Source organism: Sycon ciliatum, chromosome 10 (assembly GCF_964019385.1).
Source record: "Sycon ciliatum chromosome 10, ocSycCili1.1, whole genome shotgun sequence".
Taxonomy (NCBI): domain Eukaryota; kingdom Metazoa; phylum Porifera; class Calcarea; order Leucosolenida; family Sycettidae; genus Sycon; species Sycon ciliatum.
Window position 1 is genome coordinate 23,718,251 of NC_088652.1, and position 25,955 is coordinate 23,744,205.

Consider the following 25,955-nt stretch of genomic DNA (forward strand, 5'->3'; position numbering starts at 1 on the left):
CGCATGGCCGACTGCGTGCAGTGTGTGTCATGTTCCTACACAGAATGCACTGCAGACACTCGTTCGTGTGTGTGTGTGTGTGTGTGTAGTGTGTGCCGTGTTCCTATACAGAATGCACTATACTTGCATTTTGGACTCTCATACTATAAGTCAACCAATATTCGGCGCATATGTTATTTTCGGCTATTTTTGGCCTGTTTGGCCGAAAATTTGTTGCGGTCGAAATTTAGTTTTGCAAGGTTCAGTGTGACAGTGTGTATACTGCATAGCAGGAAATTTTCGGACGGAAGTATTTTCGGACAAAGCCGAATTTCGACCTTTCGTACGGATTTTATTTTCGTACAGTGCTGCATGCTAAATGCACGTGTTCGCATGTGGTACGCATGTATAGTACTGTATATATTATTTCACAGGATCTAGGAACAAATTTTAGTACGGAATTAATTTTAGTACAAAAGAGGCGGTGTACGAAATCGTACGAAAATAAATTCCGTCCGAAAATTTCCTGCTATACAGTACATGCGGCAACAGTACAGGCTGAAAATTTGATGCGGCCGAAATGGGTTTTAGCCCTGGAAGGCAGAAATTTGAATGGGCCGAAATGGGTTTTAGAAGGCAGAAATTTGAATGGGCCGAAATGGGCTTTAGCAAGAGTAGATAAACAAGAGTGTGCAACTCCGGGATTGGTTGGCCCGCGGCGGAATTTTTTGTTGACGTAATCTTTTCGACGATGCACGCGCTGCGAGTCTTTTTGGAAAGTTTTGCCTCGTGCACTTGGCCGGGCTTTACATTACAAAGTCGGTGCCCAGCACGTGCTCTCACACTGCTCTGGGGCAAAATGCGCGTTCTTCTGAAAAAAGGTGACGTCAACAAAAAATTCCGCCACGGGCGGGGGTATCTGCAGATTGTGCAGCAGAGATCCGGAGTTGCACACTCTTGTTCATCTACTCTTGGTTTTAGCCCTGGAAGGCAGAAATTCGAATGGGCTGAAAATTTGTACACTTACAGTATGGAGTGCATATACATGAATATTTGCATCAATGCATGAATATTTACATCAATGCAGTGCAGTGTGTGCCAATAGTCCAATGCTACAGCAAGTTTACACAGGCGGTGACACTACTTACCAATATCAATGGTGGCTGGACTGACAGTCATCAACAGTAGCAGTATGTCCCAGTACAGGCCACTAAAGAGGATACGGAAGTACATACAGATGCACACACAAAGACGTACACGTACGCATGCGCGCGCACACACACACACACATACACACACATGCACACACGCACGCACACACATACACCCCCCCCCCCCCCCACACACACACACAAACAGGCAGACACCCATGCAGATACAAAGCAGTTAGATGGACAAGTTTTTTGTAAAGCATAGCATATGACTGGCATCCGTACGCACTTTTCACCGGAGCAGGTGACTGCACATGCTCTAACACTGTACAGTGAGACCTGTCTAAGACGACCGCTCAAGGGACCTTCAAAACGCGGTCTCCTTACCCAGGGTCACTTGGCTGGAAATAGCATCCCTTGGTGCTGGTTGCAGTGGTCCTCTAGGACAGGTGGTCGCCTTATCCGAGTGGTCGCCTTGCCAGATTTTACTGTAATTATTATAGGAACTAGGCTGGAGGACATGCGTGCCGCTGCGTGCGTGCCGCTGCGTGTGTCCCTCCCCCCCCCCCTCTCTGGTGGATGCGTCTTGCTTGAGAGAACACACAGTGCCTTGGCAAAAAAGGATTGCAAAAGCAAAGCTGCCTTTCAAGTTTGTTGTTTCGTTACCAGCTGGAATTTCAGCGCTCGGCAACAGTGTCGGTGTAGCAGTAAGCACTGGCAGAGTACTATAAATGCACCAGAACAGAACATTAGGGTATAGCAGCGGGGCTTACCGGAAATCTCCCGGTCCATGGGGAATCTGCTGTGATGATGACTTGGCACGTTTCCATGCAATGCGTTCCTTGAGCAGTGCAGTGACACATGCTGCGTATTCGGCACACTGTAGCCGAGCTGTCAGTGACTGCAGCTGACTGTAGGCACGAATGCAGAAAACACACACAAACGTAGGCATGGCAGTGCGCGTGCACACACACACACACAAGAACGCACATGAACACACACGGACACACACACACACACGGACACACACACGCACACACAACACAGACGAGCGTGAATATCCTGCAAGAACAAGACTGCACAGGCACATAGTACCTCATTGCATGGACCACTAGTACAGTAATGAATCATGAAATTTATTTATCGTACAAGGCTGCTCAATGAAATCCAATCATGCAAGTCAAGTATGCGCCGGGCAGTGTGCAGCCCTAGGCTTTCGAATACAGTGGTCCCATTACAATCCAGCACCAGCTGTGCGAAAGGAAATTCTTCTGGATTACGGAGGGTGCTGGATTAACACATCTGATTTACTGGTCAAGGGCAAGGTCAAGGTCAAGGTGTGTGTGTGTGTGTGTGTGTGTGTGTGTGTGCGTGTGTGTGTGTATACGTGTGTGTGTGTGTGTGTGTGTGTGTGTGTGTGTATACGTGTGTGTGTGTGTGTGTGTGTGTGTGTGTATGCGTGTGTGTGTGTATGCGTGTGTGTGTGTGTACACATACCCTGCAATGGCATCATTGGTGGCTGGATGCACAGGACTGGGAGAGCTGCTACCTCGGTGTAACCACTGCTTGTAGAGTGCTACGGGTGTCTCCTCCATGTCTTCCTTGTGCCACGATGTACTCAGCGACACGTCACCCACTTGGACCAAGTGAGACTGTGTGTACATATGCACACATATGCATGCATGCACATACGCATGCACCCACGCACGTACTCACACACACACACACACACGCAAACACACGCGTACGGACACACGTGTACGGACACCCACCCACCCACCCATACACACACACACACGCACACACATGTAAACACACAAGCAAGCACACAAACAAACACACATTCGCAAATCGATAAACATTCAAAAGCAGAAGAGCACATTCCTGCCTGTGAATGTGCACATCAAAAGAGAAGGATGATTCAGCGAGAGAAGGATGAGATATTTCCAGGGCACTGCACAAGCAGGTTCTGGCTCTGGCTACACACAAACGAAACAAGATCCTCTGAGCGCTAGCACTTGTACAGGCACAGGTCATTTTTGACCCTCACACTATCTGCAATCACACTACATGTACATACAGTCAACTTTGAGTATAACAACCCTCGGCGGGGCATCAGAAAAGTGTCCTTATTCGCGAAGTGTCGTTATACCCGATGTCTCACTATATGTATTACAGTTAGATGGGATTTTGCTCTAGGCATGGGAATTCTGCCGTTATTTGTGAATAGTCGTTATATCCGCAGTCGTTATTAGCAAAGTTGACTGTATACCGGTATGTGCAATCACACAGCACACCGCACCGCAACACTAACCTTGGGCAGTTCACTATCAAGCAATAGATTGGTGAGGAAGGAGGGCAGTCCCAGGCGATCAAAGTACCAGAGCAGGTTCCAGTAGATGATGGGGTGTTGATCGACCAGCACAGACTTGGACAGTATACTGGAGTCCTGATCAAGCAGCGTCTCCACTTCCTTGCGCAGCAACAGCGGGCTCAGATAGGGAACGGATATCTCCGGCAGCTGCATGCACACACGGGTGGTAGTCAGAGCAGAAACGGGGAGAAACACTATCAATATTCCACCCTATCAGCCACTTCCTAACTCACTCACTCACTGCACACAAATACAGAACTACTTTGTATGCGTACCCTATGATCGCCAATTCCTCACTAACTCACCGAACACAAGTACGGAACTACTTTGTATGCGCACCCTATGACCGCCACATCCTCACTCACTCACCGAACACAAATAGAGTGTAGTAGCTCCACTGGTGGCTGTGGGCGACAGGTCAATCCTGCGAACGCGCCGAAATCTCTCCTCCAGCTCATCCTCAGAAAGCGGCACTTGCTGCGGTGTTGTGAGATACACGCTATTCAGCTGTTCCAGTACAAGAGAGCAGAGAAAACAAACAAGCAAAACATAGAAATATAGAACAATGGCAGGGGGGAATGGCCTTCCGTCTGATTGTACGGGGGTCACATTGGAGTAGTGGCTAAGCTTGTAACCATCACAAGCAAATGTGATAGCTGAATTTGTAACCATCACAAGTGAGTGCACTGTACATGTATCAGTGTGTGTGTGTGTGGGGGGGGGGGGGGGGGGGGGCACAGCAGACACGTGCACATAGTTGTGCCACTTCCATGGCGTCAAGGGCCGTGCAAGTTGAGGGCTGCGCCCAGTATGCACTCTGGATTGGACTTCACCGAGCGCAAAGGTAGTAAGAATAGCACTCAACACAGCCATTGCCGGGCCGTTATAATGAAAAAAGGTCATTTGTCGGAGCACGAGCAATACAGAGACTTAGCTACACGTGACCTCACCTCGATTGTAATACTCAGGAAGGCGATGAAGTGTTTTGAACAATACGGACAACTGTAAAAACGGGAAAAAAACAACAACACATACACAATAAAACAATACAGAAAATCACACGGATAGGGGGGGGGGGGGGCAACTTTGCACTCAGCAAGCCTGGTGCTGTTTTTATTTATTTTTATCTTTTCGCTCCCAGAGATTCCTACAGTATGTCCACACCTTTACAAGCCATGGAGGTATATTCGATTCTAAAGCCAGTCTCAGTTATAAAGCCATGGGCTTCATAAATAAAATGACATTTGAAGTATGTTGTGTAAAAATGAAGGAATAAGTATTATAATAACAAACTTACAGCCCAGCAGGAAGGGCGAACAAGTGGACTTAGATTGAAATTTCTGTGGACTTTGACCTTTATGGCATGGCGTAGTGGGTGAGTCATTTTGCATCTAAAATAGCTAGGAAAGCAGTGGTGTTTCGAATATAAGGCCATGGCTTTAAAGGCGCTGGCTGACATACGGTATGTACCGTGTGTATTGCCTTTGTATAAAACCCTGTCTTATATAGAAGCCCGATTTTCAAAATGCACTTTTAGCACATAACTTAAGCGTGGTTTTAGTGTAAGAGCAGACATAGGAAAAAAATGCCCGACTTTGGTTCCAACGATGACGAGTATATCTACATGTACCTAATGACTGCGTACATTACAATTACTCAGTATTATCCATAGCTACTTTAGAAACATAATCTCCTCATCGACTTTGATACATATTCAAGAATGGATGACGTTACCCATCGCTGAGCAAGTATTTCACACAAAGGAGGTATGCCTATTGCGCACAAAGGAGGCATGACTGGAAAATGCCGCAATGGGTAGCTGCTTACTTTGTGTTGAAGTCCGAGTCGTCGGCTTGCCAACCTGCCATGATCTGCTCGTCAAACACCAAGCACTCGCAGTGATGGCATCGCGTGCAGCTGGCCATGGTGGCAATGACTGAGTGAGCGCTGTGGTCCAGCTCCTCCTTGAGCGCCACAACCACGTGAGATACGTTGTTGGCGGTGTTGTCCGAGCCGTTGCTGGGTGTGCGTCGGTGCATGCCCAGGCGCGGCGAGAGGCCAGGCATCGAAGTGAGAGAACCGGATAGCGGAGGAGTCACACCCGCACCTGCAAATACACACATGCACACACACACACACACACACCACACACACAGCCCATAACGCACGGTACAAAAACACACAACCCACAACGCACGGTACATTACAAAACCAAACACGCCCTGCAGCGCTCAGTCTGCTCAAACTGGTCACCGGGCCAAAGCGCGACACGCGTACCTAACACATACCGTAATACAGGTAATTTTAGGTGTAGAAACATTTCGGTATCAGGGACCTGCCAGGTTTCAGGTGTGGGAGAAATCTGTGTGTTTGAGTGGAACCGGCTAGTGTTCGGCATAAAGCCCCCCCCCCCCCCCACACACACACCTGGCAGGCAAGGTGGTCAAGAAGACCCTGGAACACTTTGGTGATGGGTACTCTGCAGCAGCGGTGGAAGCCATCGACAAGTCCACGTACATTGACGACCTGCTGAGATTAGCTGCATCTGACGAAGCTGCGTGCGACACCCAGCAGCAAACGCAGTGTCTCCTAGCCCAGGGTGGATTCCACTTGCGGAAGTGGTTATCCAACAGTGCAGCCGTCATGGAGTCCATCCCGGAGGCCGATCGCGCCAAGGAAGCGGTGTTGAACTTGGGTGAGCGAGACGCTCACAGCTGCCTACCAACCGTGAAGACGCTCGGCGTCAGCTGGCATGCACAGTCAGACACATTCACCTTCCGCTACCAGCAGTCCAAGCAGAGCCCAACGAAGCGGTCAGTGCTGAGCAGGCTGTCGACGGTGTTTGACCCGAGAGGCCAGATCGCGCCATTCACGATAAGGGCACGTATTCTATTCCAGGACTTATGTCTACTCGGTGTTGGCTGGGATGAACAACTCCCTAGCGCGGAGGCGAAGAAATGGCAAGCCTGGTTCGGCGAGTTGCCAGCTCTCTCAGGAGTTCAGGCTCCACGCAGTTTCAAGGCACCAGACGCGGCAGAGAGCCAGCTGTCGGTCCACACCTTCGTCGACACATCCGATCGAGCTATCGCCGTGTCGGCATACGTGCGTGCTGTGGACGCTACCGGCAATGTGAGAGTGACTCTGGCAATGGCCAAGGCAAAGCCAGCTCCAATTCGCCGACAGACCATTCCTCAGCTAGAGCTACGTGGTGCAGTACTCTTTATCCGCGTGAGCCAGCACCTGGAGCAAGCCATCGGGCTACCCATTAGCCAACACACGTTCTGGACAGATTCTATGAATGTGCTTGGCTGGATCCGCAATCACAGCAGGCGGTACAAGATAGACACGCCAATCAGTTGCATTGTACTTATTTGGTTCGTTGCATTATCGCTATCCACGGCAACTCCGCTGCGATCTATTCTATGTTGTAGAGCATACTCTCGCTGACAGGGTGTGCTGTCACCCTGTCGCTGGTTGCAAGCACCCCCTGACAGACAACGTTTCACCTCCGTAATCTATTCTTCATCCTTTCACTTCAGTAGGTATTCGAATTCCTGTTTGTTCTGCATTCAAATAATCTGGCTCTTCTTTTCGTTGCACCTGCACCCAGCGCTGCACACGGACTTTGGCAGTCGCCATATTATTTATTTCCTTGGTAACGCTCGATGACTCATGCATGTCCTGCCACTGCTGTGCTGTGCTGTGCCGCGCTGTGCTTCGTTTTCTCTTTTGCCATGCGCAAACTGTAGTACATGTACACGCTGATTTGGTGCGTACGCCGTAAGCCGTATGCATGCACGAGCACGGGCACGTTTTGCTGAGGACAGCGATGATTCGTTTGGAGAGAGTTGGTCAAGTTTAGAGAATGGTGGTTATCTTCTTGCTCAGCTTAGGGACAGCTGTGGTTTTGTTTGCCTTTGCGTTTCCTGGTTTCATTCTCTGCATTTTTTAGTTGTGTTCCCAATGTCTGTATGGCGTTTTCAGTGTGTTAGTTCATTACATCAGAGGTTCGAGTAATTAAATTACACCGGTAATGGGCCATTCACACTACGCCCAAAACGTGGCGTACGTGACGTTTTCGTCCCAATAGCCATGGCAACATGGAACGTGGCGGGAAAATCGAGCGCCTGATACGAAAACGTAGACGACGTATCCAGACCCCAGTACGGACAGTCGTTCTGTCGTTCGCGGCAGTTTGTATCCTCTTTTTTCCTCCCGAAAAAGGCTGTTGCCTTCACTGGCTTCTGGCGGCCCCGGCACTGGCTCCACGTGGAGGAGTACTACCAAACCGGCGTCCCTGCTTGACTTCACTTCTTGCTTTCACTTCTTGCTTTCCCTTGCTGTCAGCAACGTGTCCTGCATTTTTCTCTTTCTCTCTCAGTTTTGTAAAACGGTCTCTTCATAGTGCAATCATGCCTGCCCGCTTTGATACAAACTCCGAACACCTGTTCATTGAAATTTGGGCAGATTTGATGTCGAGCATGGATAAAACTATGACCACAAGAGCTGCAAAGGAGACCAAGGCAACCCAGCTCCTCAACGATCGTCAGAAGGAGAGAATCTTCACAGTGCAGGAGGTTCATAATAAAATAGACAATTTGAAGAAAAAGGGCCGGGAGCTAGAAACAAGAACGGAATGAACATCATGTCGCAGGACATTGGTCCGATCTGACGACGGCGTGATGATTTTTGGTGGAAATGAAAGGGGATCGGCGGCACGGTGTCAGCTTTTGGAACTTGCTCCTGTTCGATGCTCTGATCTGGTGGCAACTGTCCCAAACCACGAAAGAGCAGAAGTGCCATCAAGGCATGCCCCTTGATGCTGGCAATATCCATATCAAAGAGAAAACAGAGAAGCAAAAGAGTAGGGCTGAAAGGAATATTCGAATTATTCGAATATTCGAAATATGCAAGGCGGAAAAAGAATATTCTTCGTTAAAGTAGAATAGGAATATTCGTAAATGTACAGAAATTCGCCTTTTTGACATCGATCAAGCTTATTTGGTGCAAAATATAAGTAGGCTTGCCTCTTTCGATGTGTTATAATCAGCAAGACAAATGATTTTTCAAATATCTCTCTTGCAATAGACAAGTTCGCCAAAGATTGTCTGGGTTCGAGACGGGGCAGGGGGCGCTCTGACCTGCAGCGTGGGATCGACATTTCAAATTTTTCCTGTACGAAATCAAATGTTTGTTCTCTCGAGTTCAGTTGTGTTTATTGGAATGCCTGCTGAGGATCACTGCTGTGTGTTCGACTGTTCTAACCGCCGTTCCAAGAGGCCTGACATATCGTTTCATGTCCTCCCTGCCGATCCTGACACTCGCGCAAAGTGGATACAGGCTGTGAAGCGGGAACACTTCGTAGTTTCTGCCAATACTGTCGTTTGCAGCGAACATTTTACACCTGAAAGTTTCTACCCGACTGTGTCTGTACACCAGCCAGGGGCGAAGAAACCATGTCGTCGAGTGAAGAAAGGGGCTGTGCCGTCCTTGTTTTCTTTCCGACCTCCGCCTCCGACCCCCAGGCTGTCACGCGCAGAACGGTTAGCTGTTGGTGCAGCTCGTGCAGCTGAGCTGGAAGCCCAAAAGCAGCTGCCAAAGCCAGGCGTTTCGGCTGTGGAGTTCAAGCTCCAAGGAGAGCTACGAACGAAGAAATCTAAGGTGAGGGAGTTGGAAGCTGAAGTTGAAAGTTTGAAAGCTGAAGTCACTCACCTTCGCTCACAGCTCTTCCGTTATGCCAATATATGTGACAACGAGGAGGAGATGGAGTTTCTCACTGGACTAAATAATGGGGCATGGAAAAGTCTGTGGTCCTACCTGCAAGTACGCCCAGGTGCAATCTTGAGTGAAAAATCAGCAGCAAGAGAGCAAGAAGGCCGGAAAATAGCTCGTGGCAGTGGCCGTGTCTCTATCCTGTCACAAGAAGATCAGCTACTACTCACGCTCATGCGTCTTCGCCTCGGCCGACTTCAAGAAGAGTTGGCTTATAGCTTTGGTGTTAGTGAGAGTGCTGTTTCATCGATACTGAAGATGTGGATCAGTTTCCTCTACCTTCGTCTTGCGATGATGCCTATCTGGCCGGAGTGGGATGATGTTGCAAAGTCAATGCCGCAATCGTTTAAACAATCATTTCCGGACACCTTCATCATCCTAGATGCTACAGAGCTACGCTGCGAGATTCCTAGCTCACTCTCATTACAGTCACAGCTCTATTCGTCGTACAAGTCCCATACAACGGTTAAGGGTCTTGTTGGAATCGCACCAAATGGTACTTTCACGTTTATTAGCCAACTCTTCACTGGCTGTATCAGCGACAAGCAGCTTGTGGTCGAGAGCGGTATCATTCCACTGCTCGACTCTGTGCCACCAGGCAAGCGCGTGATGGCAGATCGTGGCTTCGCAATCCAGGACTTGCTTGTTAAGCCTGGGCTCATCTTAAACATTCCTCCGTTCAAGGGCTCAAGAGCGTTCATGCCCAAGGAAGATGTTGTCAAGACACAAAAAATTGCCAGTGTTCGTATTCATGTCGAGCGCGCCATCGGCAGAGTCAAGTCAAGATTTCACATCTTCGACAAAGATATACCGTTGGTGCAGTTTGCTTCCATCAGCCAGGTCTGGACAATCTGCTGTTTGTTGAGCAACCTATCTGGCCCACTGATTGTGGAGTAAGGAGCTAGACGTTGCACTGCTGATCTAGTTTTGCATTGCCCACTTTTGCTGCCATCTGAACTAACACGATCCTCCTAAGTAGGTTACAGCATTGTCCACGTATGTTGCAACCATATTTCTTTACTCACTTCACTCACTTCGCAGAGCACAATGGCAACTCGCATCATCTTTGTAGCTACACCCTGTGTAACACCATAATATTTGACATGCACCCTCAGTTCGCATCCCCCTGCAGCCTGATGATGGCCAAGTGCCGAAACGTTGTAAATTAACTCTGTTGAATGGCAGCACAAGTTACTATGTTTAACGTATCTGTTCGCTTTCATGGCTTCCGCGATGGGTCGGGTCTGTGTGTGTGTGCTCGTGGGTGCGTATGTTTGATGACAACACAGATTTCACAAGTTGCTATGTTAAACGTAGCTGTTCGCTATCATTGCTTCCGCAATGGGGCGGGTCTGTGTTTGTGCTCGGGTGTTTGATGACAGCACAGATTACTTCGTTTGAAGTACCTAAATACTGGTTCGGATATACAGCGCTATGGGAATATATTTCAGAGATGAAGCTGCAGGAAGTCTCAGCCCTTCTTCACAATATTATTTGACACAGTATATTTAACAGTGTACCACAGAACCTGCAGATGCTGCACAGCGGGCCAATGTTGAGCAAGCAGTGACATATTGGACAAGAGTGGGGCGCGGCAAGAGTAGCTCCCCCGACCAATGGTCTCGGGTTCATCACTACCCACAAGCGTCAAAAGACAAGGAGAGTTTAAAAATAAATAAATATATAATATGTCTTTCCCTCAAAGTCAAGATATATACAAGCGAAGATACTGCCAGGATGAGGTTGCAGCATGTTGTTAGGATAATCAGCACAAAGAGTTATGTACAGGAGTGGAATGACCAAGAAGTACGTGGGAGAGAACAAGCGAGCCAGTGGAGCAAGCTAGGTTGCACAAGCAGACTGTCGCAAGTCTAAAAATGTTACGTGGGCTGCAGGGTTACCAGCAGCAGCAGCATTGAAGTTCAGCCGAGGGTAGTAGTGTGAAAAAAAGTACTCGAGATAATCAGCCGCCTCAGAAGTAGGCACATCTGCAAGAAGTGCACCACTACCCCCATGGCAATGAGAGTCAAAGAGGATGAAACGCCCCTGGCAAGAACACAGAGAGATTGAGTATGGAGTGACAACAAACACAGCACCATATGCAAAAGAAGCCACATTCTGCGAGCGAGTTGACATCAACGACACCATTGTGTCCAGAGCAGCAGGTCGGACAAATGACTCAGCACACATATCTACTCCTACACTTGGCTGGAGTGCTAACACTTCATCACATGAAAGGAGTTCGTTGGTGTGCAGAGAATCATAAATACTGTTGCCTGAACGCATAGCTTCACACATGGCAGCAGCACTGGTATCGACAGCACCATCAGCACTAGCAGCCTCAAGACTGTTGCGAATAAACACAGCAGAGATAATCGTGCAAGCATTGCTGCCGTTCCTACCATCAATAGTCGCCTGTGATAAGTCGGGGGGAAGCAACATTTCATATTGCGACCAGGGGGACACAGCGGATCTTGCAGCAGCAGGAGCAGCAGCAGGAGCAGCAGCAAGAGCAGCAGCAGGAGCAGCAGCAGGAGCAGCAGGAGGAACAGGAGCACTACTTGGAACATCAGGCGGTACTGGTCGTTCCAGCTTGCGCAAGTACGGCAAAGCATGCACAGCATAAAACGCAGTGAGTGCCGGCAAAATGGAGCTGCTATAAAGATCAAAGTCAGCATAGATACGCTCCAAGTGAAAGCTCTGTCCCAACCAAACAAAAAAATCACACCAGGGCAGTTGACATACACCCAGCTGACCTTGTACTTGCGTATAGTATGGATGCTGTCTGCTGAGTTTCAGTTGACCATCCTCTTCTACCAAACAGAAGTTGCTGTCCTGGGCAGTAGCTTCAGCCACAGTCAGAGACTTTTCAAAGGCTGCGTACGGGCATTTGACTTCCAACAGCCCATACGGAGGTTGCGCAGACCGGTCGAACACCATTGCGTCAGGGGAAGCACCGATGTACTGGTACATTGGGTCCACTGCAAGACCACAATCTCGTACCGAAACTGGCTGGCCACTGGCACTCTTGACAGACTGATACTTGGCAACAGCATCACGCTCATGCTGTTTCCCATGACGGATGGCAGGAATGTGTGACAAAGAGCGCTGGTTGAATAGAGACGTCAGGAGCTTTTCCTGGCCAGTCTTACAGTGCACAATGCGTCGGAAGTTGGATGCAGTAAGGGTGTACATATGGCGATCCATCCACTCCTTGTTCGACGACTGGCCGATGGTTCGGCGTTCCAACGCCTGTGCATCCTGCAAGCTGCATGGCCAAACAAGTCCCATCGAAGTGGGTTCTTTTCGAGCAGGCAGTGGTAGTGGCGGAAACCGTTTCTTCCTAGTCGACGCCGGCAGTGATTGAGGAGCGACTGGGGCGCGATCAGGATTCCTTTGGTAACCCAATGGACTGCCACGAGGTGTCGGTCCATACAAGCTTGTCACAGTAGAAAACTGCCGTGGCAACAGCTGCTTCATGCCACAACCATCAGGCAACAAGTCACGGAAGCGGCTGACATTCTCTACTGACGGTGTCCGCAGCTCTCGCTCCCTGCTCTCGTAGAGGGAACATTTGACAGGTGGGCCCTTCCTCTCCATGGACGCCCTCTCGACAACAGTGTCCATGATGGGCTTGGGTTCAATGTCTCGTTGTCTGGGACCCCAGCTGCATGGCAATGACGTGACGGACCTTGCCTCCTCAGTGCAGCGGTACTTTTCCAGCACCATCAAGAGGGCAAACACATGAGAGCAGAGGCCTCCATCGACGCCAGCCACACATCCCTCACACGTGGCATACGTTACTGTAGCACTGGTGGACTCCGGGGCTGTAGCAAGGACGAGCTTCTGACAGTACTTTGTCGTTTTGTGCTGTGACGCCCAGCACTTGCCAACAACAAACGAGTTCATGTCACTAGTGGCCACAGAGACATCATGCACGTATCCTCCGAAGAAGAACTCATTGCCTCTCTCCAACGGCCGCCGAACCATCACCACTCCTGCATCATCTCCTCCACACTGCACCGATTTCCCAGATTTCAGCATGTGCTCAATGAAAGTCGACGTCGTCACTGCAGGAAAACTGGACGGATCGTGCGACCAGCCTGACGTGGGGAAGCAAGGTGCTTTGGCTGTCTCCTCCGCTGCCACAGCACGAGAGTCAGCGTTGGTGACTGATGACCGAGTTCGCGGGGCATCAGGGTTGTTCTTGTAGAACACGGCACTGGCCAGGGGAAGAAGAGAACAGAGGAAAAAATCAGACGTACTTTCTCAAAACCTATTTGACAAAATATGTTTTTACTTACCGTTCCAAAAGTTCGGCTTTCTTGCCGGATAAAAAGGCACCACGCTTCCTCAGGAAGGCTTTCAGCTCAGCCAGGGTCCAGGATGCGATGGGAAGGTCGTCAGCCATCTGTCCCGTGAACAAGACATCTCAGGAAATGAAACAAACTTTCGACAACTACAAGTAGTATGACTGCTTGTCAGTGAAAATCACGATCAAGTTCCGCGATCCGTGATCCGCGATTTCCACCTTGCCCCGTGACACGAACCCAGACAATCTTTGGCGAACTTGTCTATTGGGGTGTATGCCAGTTAATGGTCTATGGTTACCATGGATAAAACTAGGTATCCATGGAAATTGCATGGTTAAGAATATTCGGAATATTCTTCGTTTCGCATGTATTTGGAAAAAGAATATTCGTTCGCTTCATTGAGCATTCGTTTCAGCCCTACAAAAGAGAAACTCATTTGTTCACGTTGTGATTGTCTGTCTCCTTGCATTCGTTCTGTTGCTCATTTTGTTCCATGAAAGCTCTTGTCACCACGTGTGCGTTTGTCTTCTTTTGTAGTTTTAGTATCCAAATGTGGCACGGTTTGTTCATATTCGTCTCCTATTGGTCTTTTTGGGCCGGCTGCTACTGGTATTTCATGTATGCACACGTGTACGATTGTACCCGCTGCGCCACTTTTGGTATATCATTGCCGTAGCTCCACTCCGCTTTTGCATTTAGAGTCTTTTCTCTTTCCAAATATCCAGTGGTATCACGCCTTGGCCAGGACCGCACCTCCCGTGAATGCGACTCCCTGGCTGTGTCCACAAAAGCTGTACGTACAGCCGTTCGAACAGACTGTACGTGCTTGTGTGAATGCACAGGCATGAAAACGACGTCTGCCAGTACGGCGTATTTCAAAACGTGACCCGTTTCGGAACGTAGTATGAACACCCTATTATACAGTCTTCACCGGAGGGGAAAGAGTCCAAACAGGTGTAATGTAGAAATGGGTAACCAGCGTTCCCTTCACATACAGTGCATAGTCCAGTGCCTTTTAGGTGTAATCTAAATTTAGGCGCCTGGTTTCTCTACCGAAATTACTGAAATTTAAGCTACACCGAAAATAACGTGTTATGCTGTACCTGGATAAATCTCTCCCATGTAAAATGTCTACAGTCAACTTTGCGAGTAACAACCCTTGATCGTGCATCAGAAAAGCGTCGGAATTCGCGAGTTGTTGTTATTCGTGACGTTGAACGTATGCAGTCAAGTGGTCACTAGGTTCGAAGATTGTGTCGTGATTCACGAGTTGTTATATGCGACATTGTTATTAACGAGGTTGACCGTAAATGTTATGCAATTATACCATCATTAGGGGCCGTCCGGGGTTACCGATTGTTTTTACAAAATGAAAAGTTTTAGTATTTTTCAGTCCCACCACCCATCCACCTTTTCTGCAGGTAAAACGAATTCCAATAAAATATTGATGTCAATTTTCGACACCCGGACGTAACTGGGCATTCACCATCTGCATTCAATAATTATTTTCAAAACGAAACTCTATCAAACCCACCCACCCCCAAACGAAAACTTTTCGTTTTGAAAATATTATTGGTAACCTAGGGGTGTTGTGGATCAGCATCACAAGCGCTGGTTTGCTATTCAATACAAACAATACACGGTGACATCATTCAACGGGCTACAATAACACGATGATGTCATCCAGTTGGTTCGACACTCAATACAATAATAATGATGAACTCATTCGCATGGCGCCCAAACACAAAAGCAGAACTGTCCTGCTACTACCAAGAGTACATAACCCCCCCCCCCAGAGTGTGCAACTTCCACATACCCTGCTGTCCCTACAGAATTTCAAGTTGACATCGTTTTTATGATGCAATGCTCCCTGCACCAGCGGTTTACGACATTTGTTCAGGGTGTCAACGCATCACACGTCTTTCTTTGCAATAGTTTGTACAGGATCAGATGGGCTTTGGCCCACCACAGGTTCCGGATTCGTCTGATAATCCGCATACAGAGCGTGCATTGCATCATAAAAACATGACGTCAACTTGAAATTCTGTCGGGACAGCACCCGTAGTCGAGTTGCACACTCTTGGGTGGGGGGTTACGTACTCTTGCTACTACCGAAAGATACCCCTGTGCCAGCACACAACCTGGTGATTGTAGGTCTAGAGCTGCACATAACTGCCCGGCATGGCTTTCGACTCGCTTGATCGGATTTCATTAAGCAGCAATGCACTACGGCTAACTTCTATAACAGATACTCACAGGTGGCGAGATCCCCGTTGGTGCGTATAGTAGCACTGGCCACTCGTCGGTGCCCTCTCTTCGGCGACGCCTTTGCAACGGTGGTGGTTGCCGTGGCGAGATTGTCCGTGGACCAATGGTGGGCTGTGATACCGGCGGAGGCGGACGAATACACTATCGTGGGCATTTCGTCGCGTGATACGATTGAGCGGTCATCAGTGGACGACTCTGAGTTGCGCGGGAACTGGTCGACGGAGCCCATTGCCTGCTGCTGGTAGGAAGACATGCTGCAGAGTGAGTCAGCATCACCACCGCCCTCGCCGACACCACCGTCCTCGGCGCTGGTGAAGCTCTGCACGCTGGCCGTTTCCGGGTTTCGGGGCTTGGTTGTGCCGCGCACCCTCATAGACTGGACAAATAGACAGACAGACAAACAGACAGACAGACACACCCACACACCATGTACCATGTATGCCCGTTGTAAAAGAAGCACACAAGACCGCAACTGCATTGGACGTACAAGTACACCCACAGATTTTCTCTTAGGGGTCGTCACAAAAGTTTTTTGTCGTCCCTGAAACGAACATGATTCGTTGGGGGGGGGGGGGGGGGGGGTGTGCGAGCCAAAGTCGCAAGTCGACCGACACTGTACATATGACATGTACATGCATGCGATGTTTGTTGTCCAGCATAGCAAGCTGTGTTCGTTTCAGAGGGAGGGGAGGGGGTCCGAGTATGAAATGAACGATGTTCGTTTCAGGGACGACAGAAAACTTTTGCGACGACCCCTTATAGCAACGATAGCACAATATCTGAATGAAACAGATCAAGACGTGCGCCAGATAATTGCCCAATCCACACAACTGGTGAAGCCATGTGAATCGACTCCCAATGCACGCTCGGTCTACATCCCACTGAGCACATCGGAATAGGACGGCCAAGACAGTAACCTATGCACACCCTACACTTTCTGGGACACACATACACATGCACGCGTGCACACACACACACACACACACACACACACACACACACACACACACACACACACACACACACACAGACACACGCATACACACACACAGACACACGCATACACACACACAGACACACACAGACACACGCACACAGACATAGACACACACACACACAGAATAGTCTTACCTTGCGAATAGTGGCAATGCGTCCCTTGTCCGCAAGAGCCAGGGCCGAAGAGGATGCCAAAATGGCACGGCGCTCCCTCAGCCTGATATTGAGCTGGGCAATGGCATTGATCGCATTCCGTATTGTTCTCCAATAGCCGCTAGTCGACGGCCACTTGCTTTCCAGAGCAACCTAGATCATGGAAAGGGAGAAAGGAAGGGAGAGAGAGAGAGAGAAAGAGAGTTAGAAAGAGAAAAGAGAAAGAACAAGTATACGATAGAAAGGCACGATCTAGGGAGAAAACGTGGGCGAGTGGAGCGTGCCATGATGCGGGTTTGCCTCCTGCATTGCCCGTTTCCGTCGCCCTTGAGGCAGGGGCAGCTTGGGATCAGCAGGTCATGGCTGTGATCGCTAACTCAGTGTTCTATAGACCATGCATAGAGCACGGACAACATACAGCTTCCATATGCAGGATCCAAACTCACATCATTACAGGCACTATGGTCTGTGTCTTCTTCCAGGGTGCTACGACTCACTCGCACTCAGACTCAGACATGCCCATCGCGGAAGCGATGATAGCGAACAACTATGTTAGATATGGCAACTTGTGCTGGGATTACACCATTCAATGGCTTGCAAGGCTGATGAACTGACCACCACTAATTTTCCCTTGCACACACCCACACACCTACACAGACACACAAACACATACCCGTACACATACCCGTACACACACACAGACACACACGTCATGCAGCTACCGAGCATGTTGATGTCTTACCTTGTTGTAGCGGGCGTACGTAACAGCATTTGGCGATAAGTTCATCCGTCTCATTTCCATCAGAACCTAAAAATAAGACAAAGCACAGATAATTACTAGTGCAAGAGGTTTCCATTTCAAATTTTGGTACAAAAACACACACACACACACACACACCCACACACTTGGAAGTATCCGAATTAGCAACTATAGATGATGCCAGTCCACGTATTATCGTGTTTGTTGTCATTCAAGAGAAGTTGATTCAAATCGAAACACTTGGCTAAGGGGCCGTCCGTAATCATCGATCTTTTTCACAAAGAGAAAAAAAGTTTCCTTTATGGGTGGGTGGGTGGGGGAGGGTCATAACTAAACTTTTTCGTTCCGTGAAAATTATCGAAAATGCCGGATGGCCCCTAACGTGAGTCCCAAAAAACCCAGGTGAGAAACGACTTTTGCAGCTCAAGTCAGTCAAGCGTTTACATTTGAATCAAAACTGTGCAACTCTCCATTAAGCTTTTCTGAGATTTTCAAGAGACTTTTCCCATTCTACAAATATCATCGCCTTTGGTCATTGCCTTGAGGCTGCTGGGTGCTAGAGAGCCAGAGAAAACAAGGAAGGTCTAGGGTGCGTAACGTTTGCAGCTGAAAGTAATTGGCTGGTGAAATGTTCACTTACTCGAACGGCAAGAGCTGGATAGCCATGTGCACCACACACTTCCATCAGAATTCGATATGAAACCTGTCAAACAAAGCCAGAAAGAGAGAGGGAGAGAGAGAGAGAGAGAGAGAGAGAGAGAGAGGGAGAGAGGGAGGAAGAGAGAGAGAGAGAGAGAGAGAGAGAGAGAGAGAGAGAGAGAGAGAGAGAGAGAGAGAGAGAGAGAGAGAGAGAGTAAGTGAACCAAGCTTCTTTCAAGTGTGTCCGGCAACTAGCCAGCAACCGTTGATTCTAAGCTGACTGGGATGTGAAAATGAGTTAATACCTAGGGGCTGTCAAAACGGTTGGGCAAGGCGAAATCCAACCCAAAGTGAATACTTGGCGAGCCGGATTTGCTCGGCCCTTGGCACCCAAGAAGTGGCAGGCATGCGGCTGAAGACACACATGTACAAATACAGTATGTAATGGGAGCAGGTAAAGTCTTGTATAAAAGCCGCCCTCGAATAGAAGCCGCAATTTTGGGCCCATCAAATCACACACAAGCCTGGTTTTAGTGTTGACATACATGGAAATACCTGTCTTGTATAGAAGCCTGCACAATTTCACCAAGAAAGTCATAGAAGCCGCGGCTTTTATACAAGACTTTACGGTACGTCAGTTTCGTACGTTAGGTCGGATTTCACTAAGCACAGCTAGCTTCTTTCACAAGTTGCTGAACAGCTCTCAATCATCTATCTGCTGCATTTAGTGAACTTTTCAAGTAGCTCCGGAACAGCTTCTCTCATCAATCTAGTACTTTTATCATTGGAGTGAGTGCATTTTCGCTACAAGTTGTGAAGTCTTCATTTTGAGGTGAACGTCGCCTTCAAGCTAAACAGGCTTCTCTTGCGATGTGTGTGATGGCAAAGAAGAGTGAACAGTTCAAAATACATGCTGCAGTACCGGTATGTGAGCAACCGGCCTGCCAAAACAAGAACAGAAGAATGCACTGTACCTCGTCCGGCGCATGGATACCACTGTTGTGCATTGCTTCCAGTAACTGCACATGGTTATCACATATGCACAGACACACAGATACACACACATACACAGACACACACACACACACAGACAGGCACACAGACACACACAGACACACACAGATACACAGACACACAAGACAGAACCAATCACAGAGAGCGACAGGTAGTTGACCACATGTATAGTACCTCATCAAAGCTCATGCCTGGACCGTGAAACTCCATCAAAATTTGACAGGTTCACGAACATTTTAGTGCATGCAGCTCCATCGATTGAATACTGTCGATTTAGAAATGGTCAGGTGAAAAAAGGGTCAAACAAACAGCCTTGTGAAGATATTCCTCTAATTGGCACTACCTGCTACCCCCCCCCCCCCCTTCCCACACACTATGTAAGCAATTCAGGCTATTTTCTCACCTTGAACGCCGTCTGCACGGCCTCTCGTTTGAACGTGTGAGAATGCACGTACGCTGGTAAGTACGCATACCAAACAGCATACGTATGCGCTAGAAGATATCTAGGAGAGAGAGAGAGAGAGACACACACACACACACACACACACACACACACACACACACACACACACACACACACACACACACACACACAAGCCAATACACACAAAGCAGGATTCATTTACAATGTGACCATATGACTGGCCCACGCAGCATGGAAATCCGGACAAAACCACTCACTACAAAAGTCCCTTTTCCCATAGCATTCCACACCAAGCTATCCCTGCACAATGAAACTTACTTGGACCACCGGCGTGGGTCCACAATGTAACGATGTGCAGTCTATACACGAGACAGAAGACAAAAAAGATCACAAGGAAGATAACTCTCAAAAGAGATGCACGCACACCTAAGGGCCTCTTCAGACTAGGTACAAAACAGCCTATAAGTCACATTTATAAGTCTCCAAGGCAACTACTAGAATCTCGTGGTCGGCCTGAAAAGCTGCCCGGTCCTTTCCGGCAGAGTGCCGACCCTTGTACAAGGCAACTTTCCTGCATTTATCGTACTGTCACAGCTCCATGAATGACACCCACCCTACAACAAGACAACTTTCAAGCATCATTTGAATCGTTCCCTTCACTTTCGACAAGAAGTGTTTGGTTGCATTTCCCACTCGTCATTGTCAGTTGAGGTAGGGGTCAAACGGGTGTACCGGGTACCCGGTTACCCGCCCGTTAATCTCAGGTACCGTTAGTAAAAGGGTACCCGTTTGTAAAAAAAAAAAAAAAAAAAAAAAAAAGTGATCCTATCGTATTCCAAGACTCAAAATAGGAGTGCGGATACTCTTTTCCTTTTTCCTGTGCATTCCCGTTTTCGACTTTATCAGGCAGGAGCAGGCTGAAAAACAGACTTGACAGTTGTTCTCTCCACTCTAGTGCAAGTAAAAATCCTCGTACTGGAGATTTTTCATTGTGATGTGAGAAAATGCAAGACTTGAAACTCGTTCGAGGTGGCAGCTGAGTTAACTAGAAAGTTACGATGGTTCTCCGACATCGAACCTGCCACAGTACTTGATGAACTAGTGTCACCAGGCTGAGTGACCAGTCGGAGTATGATACTCATGGTTGTAGTTTGTTCCTTCAATCGACGAGCTGAAAAGTAGTTCGAAATATTGCATACAAGATTACGGATTTGTGAAGATTCATTTCACGAGTTCAACAAGCTAGCACTAGCAGCTAGCTGGCCAGCAACACATCAGCTGTGTCAGGCACCCCAGCTAGCTATGGGTGCGAACATCTTCTGAATGCAACGAGTACCAGTTCTCTGCGAACATAGCAAATAGGATTGCGCGAGATCACGAAAGTTTTGCTAAACCACTCTGTCCTTGCATGGCTTGAATCACATCGATCTGCAGTTGATTTGCGTACATGTATCAAAATACATGTATCAAAATACATGTACATGTAGCTTGTAGGACCATCTACATGCACGATTGTAAGTTATTGCCTGTGAAGTTATGTACATGGGCAAATGCACGGATGACATTCATTTGGAACCTTCATTGCCATAATAATATTATGATACACGAATCAATTGCGAATCATAATGTAGTATCAATATACAAGCTGAGAATATACAAATTAAAATCATGATTTATGTGAAAAATGCGCAAAAAAATAATATGGCTGCTAAAGGGTACCCGTTAACCCGCCCGTTAAGAAAATTACCCGTTCGTTAGTTAAAGGTACACCCGTTTGACCCCTAGTTGCAGGTCCTCTACGTGTGTTTGCAAGTTTTTCCCTTTTCGGACGAGTCATCGCCTATACCGACCCCATCGACAGCCAGTCAGGAGTCCGGTGATCGTGTAGGTGAGTTTCTTCTTTGAATTATTTCCTCAGTTTCATACTGCGACAACAAGGTTGTGACTTTCTTCTCTTCAAATTGATTTCCCCAGTTTCATCATGCCACGACAAGTTTTCACCGAAGAAATTGAGGCGAAGCTGATTCAGCTCTGGGGGGAATATGTAAAAACAAGAGTGGGACGATGGTTCGGAGGAGCGTCAAGGAGAAGGAGATCGGTTAGGCTCTCACTCGATTTGCTCGTCAGCTGGACAACACCGACGTTGAGTTCACCGCTTCTGTGGTCCATCGCAAGATAGACAACCTGAAGGCGACAGCGAAGGAACACTACAAAAAGTTCAGGAAGATGACGGCAACTGGAAGTCCTGCAGGTATGGCTTGGTTTGTGTCGTGTGTGCCTCTTTTGGCATCGCACTATGTACTTATCGGGCAACAACTTCCTCCACTTTGGGACAACTTTCACACTGTGTTCCCCATTTGTCTACAACTGTATCTGTTTCTGGCTCACTTGTACTCACGTTTGACCCTGAGCACTTTCGGTAGACTTGTTATGGATGCAGTCATCCGAATGTGGCTCCTTCCATGGCAGCATGCAATATCTTGAATAACATTTTCGTAGCCAGGAAGCTTTATTATTATTATTATTATTACACAAAGGCACACAATGAAAACCTTGGCAAATTAATTCCGTTGTGACTCAGAGTTTCATGGCTGAACCAATCACTCTGAGTCACAACGGAATTAATTTGCCAAGGTTTTCATTGTGTGCCTTTGTGTACGCCGCTCTGCCTGAATCAGGCATTGAGCACTCTTGCAGAACCAAAGCATATTGCCTCTGTGTATTATTATTAAGGACGTTTAGCAACGCGAAAGTTCGAAAGAAAATTCGAGTCTGGGAATGAGTACAGAAACAAAGGTCGAAACTTCGAAAACTTGGACGCGAAGTTGCAGTGATTTGCGAAAGTAACTTTCTCTTTTCTCAGTACGCATTTCGCTACAGGGAGTAGTAATTTTACAGCCCCCTGCTTGAGACTGAGCTGCATATACGGTACGGTACTATAAAATTCAAATAGCTTCGAGAAAAAGTCGTTTCGCATTGCTAAACCTCACAAGTTTTCTTTTTCGAAATAGATTTTCGCGAAATATCGCCACCACCAAAAGTTCGAATTTTCGCATTGCTAAACGTCCCTAATAATTATTAGAAATGTTTTCTTGTCGATGAAAAGTAGCAACGACAGTATGATAATCTTCAATTTTTTTTTATGTGAGCATGAGGACGATTGAGGATGATGTCGAGTAGAACAATTTCATATAAAACAACTCAATCTGCGGACAGAACTATTTCGTCCTTTGTGGACTCATCAGCGCAGTACAGAGGAAATGAGGCCGAACCTGATAGCAATGAAAAATTAATTTTCCAAAGCCAGATTTAAACCAGGCCGGAGCAATTAAAACAATTTTAAAATATTTTCCACATGTATAGTGTTGTGTCACTTTCGAAATTTCCAACATTCCCTGCACTTTCCAGAAAAGAAGGGAAAGAAAACATTTGAAAGATCAAGGAAGTGTCTTCACTATCGCGTGTACTTGTGCTGAGGATTGGCCGTATATGTACGTGACTTGTCTCTGCTTTTGTTCATATGTCTGTGTGTGTGTGCAGGTGATGCTGGGGACGATGCAGCATACGACTTGACCGCCGCATACGCCACCTGGACAAATTTCCGCACTTGGCACGGCATATTTAAAGATGTCCCCGGCTTTGGGCCACTGCAGAGCATTTGCAGTGCCACCATAGTGCATTTGGGAAGCCAGTCCCAAGCCGCAGCTCCACCACAAGCGGTGGCTGCAAATCAACATTTGACCTTCCCAAGCACACCAACGGGTGTTGCATCGTCATCTGCTGCTGTATGTGCAACGTCGCGAAGTGGGCCAGTCCATCATCGTGCAACTACTGACAGTGATAGTGACGATGAAGACAGGCGGAATTTGGACATGTTATTGTTCGGGTCGTCTGGCAACTCGCCGCTGCCACAAGAAAACCCAATGCCTTATACCCCCGGGAGGGTGCATGCTCCTGAAAAGCGGAGGGCCGCCAGTACCGAACTTGATGCTGACGTGGGTGGTGATGATGGATACATCGATTTATTTGACCAGCCTGAAGCAGCCACTGATGCCATGCCTGGCCAAGAACCTGCGCCCAATGCTGCAACTGCCGCCACGCCCAACGTTGCAACTGCCCCCGCACCCAATGCTGCAACTGCCGGTGCTGCTAGTAGACCGGAAAGACGCCGACTCCAACATGCTGCAAGCATGGCAGATGTTGGAGAGACACTAGTCGCCGCATTTGCCACCACACAGCGGGAACTCTGTATGCATCGTTTATGGTGGAGTCTGAATGCAGTTTGGGGAAAAAGTGGCCTTTTAGGTTTTATTGGGTTTTGTAGTAAACTTTCTATGTACATAGTCTGATGGGGGCCTAATGGTCATATCAGAAGACAAGAAAGAGAAACTGGTGCACGGAAGACATGAAGCGCTTGCTGCTGCGAAAGACTTGTTCTTTCACAAATTGTTCCATCACGCTTGAAGGAAGTATCCACGCCGATAGGAAAGAATATGCTGGCACAAAGTGACGACTCGCTCATGGTCTACTCTGACCGTGATGTGCTACAAACAAGTACTAAGTAGCTTCAATAGTCAAAAAATATTCCCCAAAACCGCGATGAACTAAAAACCCCATCCATATAAATTACCCCCCCCCCCCCCCCCATCCACACACAGAACACATTAGACTCACCCTGCTGCTTTTGGATTTCTCCTGTCGCGATCGCCGACACGTGACCAGTGCCAGGGCGGCTGATTTGGGCACTTCCGGCGTGGGTTGAACCGTATCCCTCTCTCCAAACAGTGTTGTGTCCAGGGAGAACGAAGGGTAACTGTGCACCCACACCCACACACACAGACACACACAGACACACCACCCACATACACACACGCGCGGGCGCAAACACGCAGACACACAAACACACACAAACACACACACAGACACACACACCACACACCACACACAAGAGCAGTGCAAAGCAACATAAGGACAAGAACAGCAATGGTGACAGCACGAGTTATAGCTACAACTCACAACAGCAATATACAATACAACAAAGACGACGCAAACGCCCACATTGAAAACATGATGCGAGCAAGTGGTGGAGGTGCGCTCAATTCCACAAACATGCAACACACATCAATAGTGATGCTGACAACAAGAGAACTGAAGATGATAAGGGGTCGTCCATTATTATCGAACTTTTACATGAAAATACAAAAAGTTTCGTTCATGGGTGGGTGGGTAAAGGAGAATTTCGTTTTTAAAAATATTGATATGTGAGACATCAATGCATTCTAGCGGTCAAGTCAATTATTTTTTATTCAGGGGGGGGGGGGGGGTCCTAACTAAACTTTTTCGTTTCGTGAAAATTATGGATCATCCCGGATGATGGCTTGCTTTGTCCACCAACAACATTACATGGGAGAGACGACACCGCAAGGAAAGGTAAATTTACTAAATTACAGGATCAGCATCCTTACGCAAACGTCTTTCTTGGTAAGTTGCCCATATCCGGCGGCGAGACGACAACGGTCATATGGCTGCAAGCGGCAGAAACACAAGACACAGGCAGGTAGAGAGGAACACACACACACGTACACACACACACACACGTACACACACACACACACGTACACACACACACACACAGGCATATACACACACACACGCACGCATATACACACACACACACCACACACACACACACACACATACACACACACGCATACACACACACACACACGTGCATACACACACATGTCCACAGATAGACACACACATACATGCAGACAGACAGACACACACCAGACAGATTTTAGCAAATGTGCGTGAAAGATCAACATGCTGTAAGAACATGCTCAAACTAGTGCACACCTAGTAAACCAGACCAACATTGAATGTAGCCTTTCCCACGGTGAGCTGTGCACAATACATCACACAATCGTCATATGGATGTACATTTCACGGCAGATGAGACACACACTGTTACATGACGGGCTATCACCATTGACTCACGAGGTGCTAGTTAAAAATCAACACAAATCCCCTACAGTGCTGCGCTTCCTGCCCCAGAGATTTGGACGAAAACCACTGCTACGAATACGGAATTGGGAAATGAACTGCTACG

The 25,955-nt window shown here is 47.9% G+C and overlaps 2 protein-coding genes across 2 annotated transcripts in view; both read right to left on the reverse strand.

Moving 5' to 3' along the window:
• Window positions 1-25,955, reverse strand: part of LOC135826049 (DENN domain-containing protein 4C-like) — a 49,741-nt gene that overhangs the window by 2,160 nt on the left and 21,626 nt on the right. Inside the window, exons 20-35 of the mRNA XM_065338691.1 lie at window positions 25,309-25,368; window positions 24,518-24,656; window positions 20,162-20,202; window positions 19,823-19,922; window positions 19,380-19,424; window positions 18,407-18,469; window positions 17,749-17,814; window positions 16,989-17,159; window positions 15,846-16,233; window positions 5,332-5,611; window positions 4,455-4,506; window positions 3,874-4,011; window positions 3,445-3,651; window positions 2,628-2,782; window positions 1,904-2,041; window positions 1,128-1,189 (exon numbers count right to left, since the gene is read on the reverse strand). Coding sequence (XP_065194763.1) covers window positions 1,128-1,189; window positions 1,904-2,041; window positions 2,628-2,782; window positions 3,445-3,651; window positions 3,874-4,011; window positions 4,455-4,506; window positions 5,332-5,611; window positions 15,846-16,233; window positions 16,989-17,159; window positions 17,749-17,814; window positions 18,407-18,469; window positions 19,380-19,424; window positions 19,823-19,922; window positions 20,162-20,202; window positions 24,518-24,656; window positions 25,309-25,368 — 2,105 coding nt within the window. The remainder of the gene's footprint in view (window positions 1-1,127; window positions 1,190-1,903; window positions 2,042-2,627; window positions 2,783-3,444; window positions 3,652-3,873; window positions 4,012-4,454; window positions 4,507-5,331; window positions 5,612-15,845; window positions 16,234-16,988; window positions 17,160-17,748; window positions 17,815-18,406; window positions 18,470-19,379; window positions 19,425-19,822; window positions 19,923-20,161; window positions 20,203-24,517; window positions 24,657-25,308; window positions 25,369-25,955) is intronic.
• LOC135825904 (uncharacterized) lies at window positions 9,332-13,809 on the reverse strand. Its single transcript, XM_065338537.1, has 2 exons — window positions 13,581-13,809; window positions 9,332-13,498 (listed from the first exon to the last, which is right to left on the reverse strand). The coding sequence occupies exons 1-2, from the start codon at window positions 13,685-13,687 to the stop codon at window positions 11,119-11,121; spliced, it is 2,487 nt and encodes an 828-aa protein (XP_065194609.1). The 5' UTR covers window positions 13,688-13,809; the 3' UTR covers window positions 9,332-11,118.